This window comes from Egretta garzetta, unplaced genomic scaffold (genome assembly GCF_000687185.1).
Source record: "Egretta garzetta isolate BGI_Z169 unplaced genomic scaffold, ASM68718v1 scaffold92, whole genome shotgun sequence".
In the NCBI taxonomy this organism is placed as follows: Eukaryota; Metazoa; Chordata; class Aves; order Pelecaniformes; family Ardeidae; genus Egretta; species Egretta garzetta.
In genome coordinates this window covers 170,798-171,574 of record NW_009258790.1, presented here as the reverse complement: position 1 = coordinate 171,574, position 777 = coordinate 170,798, and the positions used below count along the sequence as shown (strand labels likewise).

The window sequence follows — 777 nt, the reverse complement described above, 5'->3', positions numbered from 1 at the left end:
TTTTTTTTTGGCAGAGGCGGTGCTGAGGGCCGGGGTTTGGGGGTGGGATGGCAGGGGTAGGGGCACGGTTGGGCTGGAGGAGCTTAAAGGGCTTCTCTAACCTAAACGATTCTGTGATTCTATGCTTCTATGTTCTGTTCCCCATGGCCAAGATTTTGGATGATGAGCCCTTGCTTCAAATAGTTTTCCTGAGTCTTCACAGCTATCTTTGGATCATCATAGAAATTAAGGTCTGTGAGATTGCCACAGCACAGATGTGATAAATGTTGTTTGGGCCACAGAGGAACAGACTTAGCAGTCAGGCCTAGAGAAAACAGTGCTTTGTAAGACCCTGTGAATCTACAGAGCTTCCTCCTGCTTGATCTATACTGTTGAGCTTCTCCTTGGAATTGTGTGCTGGTCGTCGTGCACAGTGTGACATCCTCCTGCTTGCTTTTCATCTTAGGTTCCTCAGCAGCCTCCGCTCTCGCCTCAAGCTGCTGCATCCCAGCCCTAACTGCACGCTGCGAGAGGAGAACATCGTTCATGTCCACTTCAAGGAAGAGATTGGCATTGCGGAGCTGATACCCCTCGTCACCACCTACATTATACTCTTCGCTTACATCTACTTCTCCACACGTAGGTTTGTGGGGTGGAGACCCCTGAGGGGAGGGCCAGCTAATAAGCCAGCTACATGCTTGCCAGCTGAATATATGCAAGGGATCAGTGGTGTGGTGCCCTTTCCCTGGCTACAGATAAGAGAAGGACTCCTGTCCATAGCACTGGAGTTCCCTCCTG

At 50.5% G+C, this 777-nt stretch overlaps 1 protein-coding gene across 1 annotated transcript in view; it reads left to right on the top strand.

Moving 5' to 3' along the window:
- Nucleotides 1-777, top strand: part of LOC104135883 (SREBF chaperone) — a 70,269-nt gene that overhangs the window by 45,815 nt on the left and 23,677 nt on the right. Inside the window, exon 7 of the mRNA XM_009649575.2 lies at nucleotides 446-618. Within this exon, the coding sequence (XP_009647870.1) occupies nucleotides 446-618 (173 nt within the window). The remainder of the gene's footprint in view (nucleotides 1-445; nucleotides 619-777) is intronic.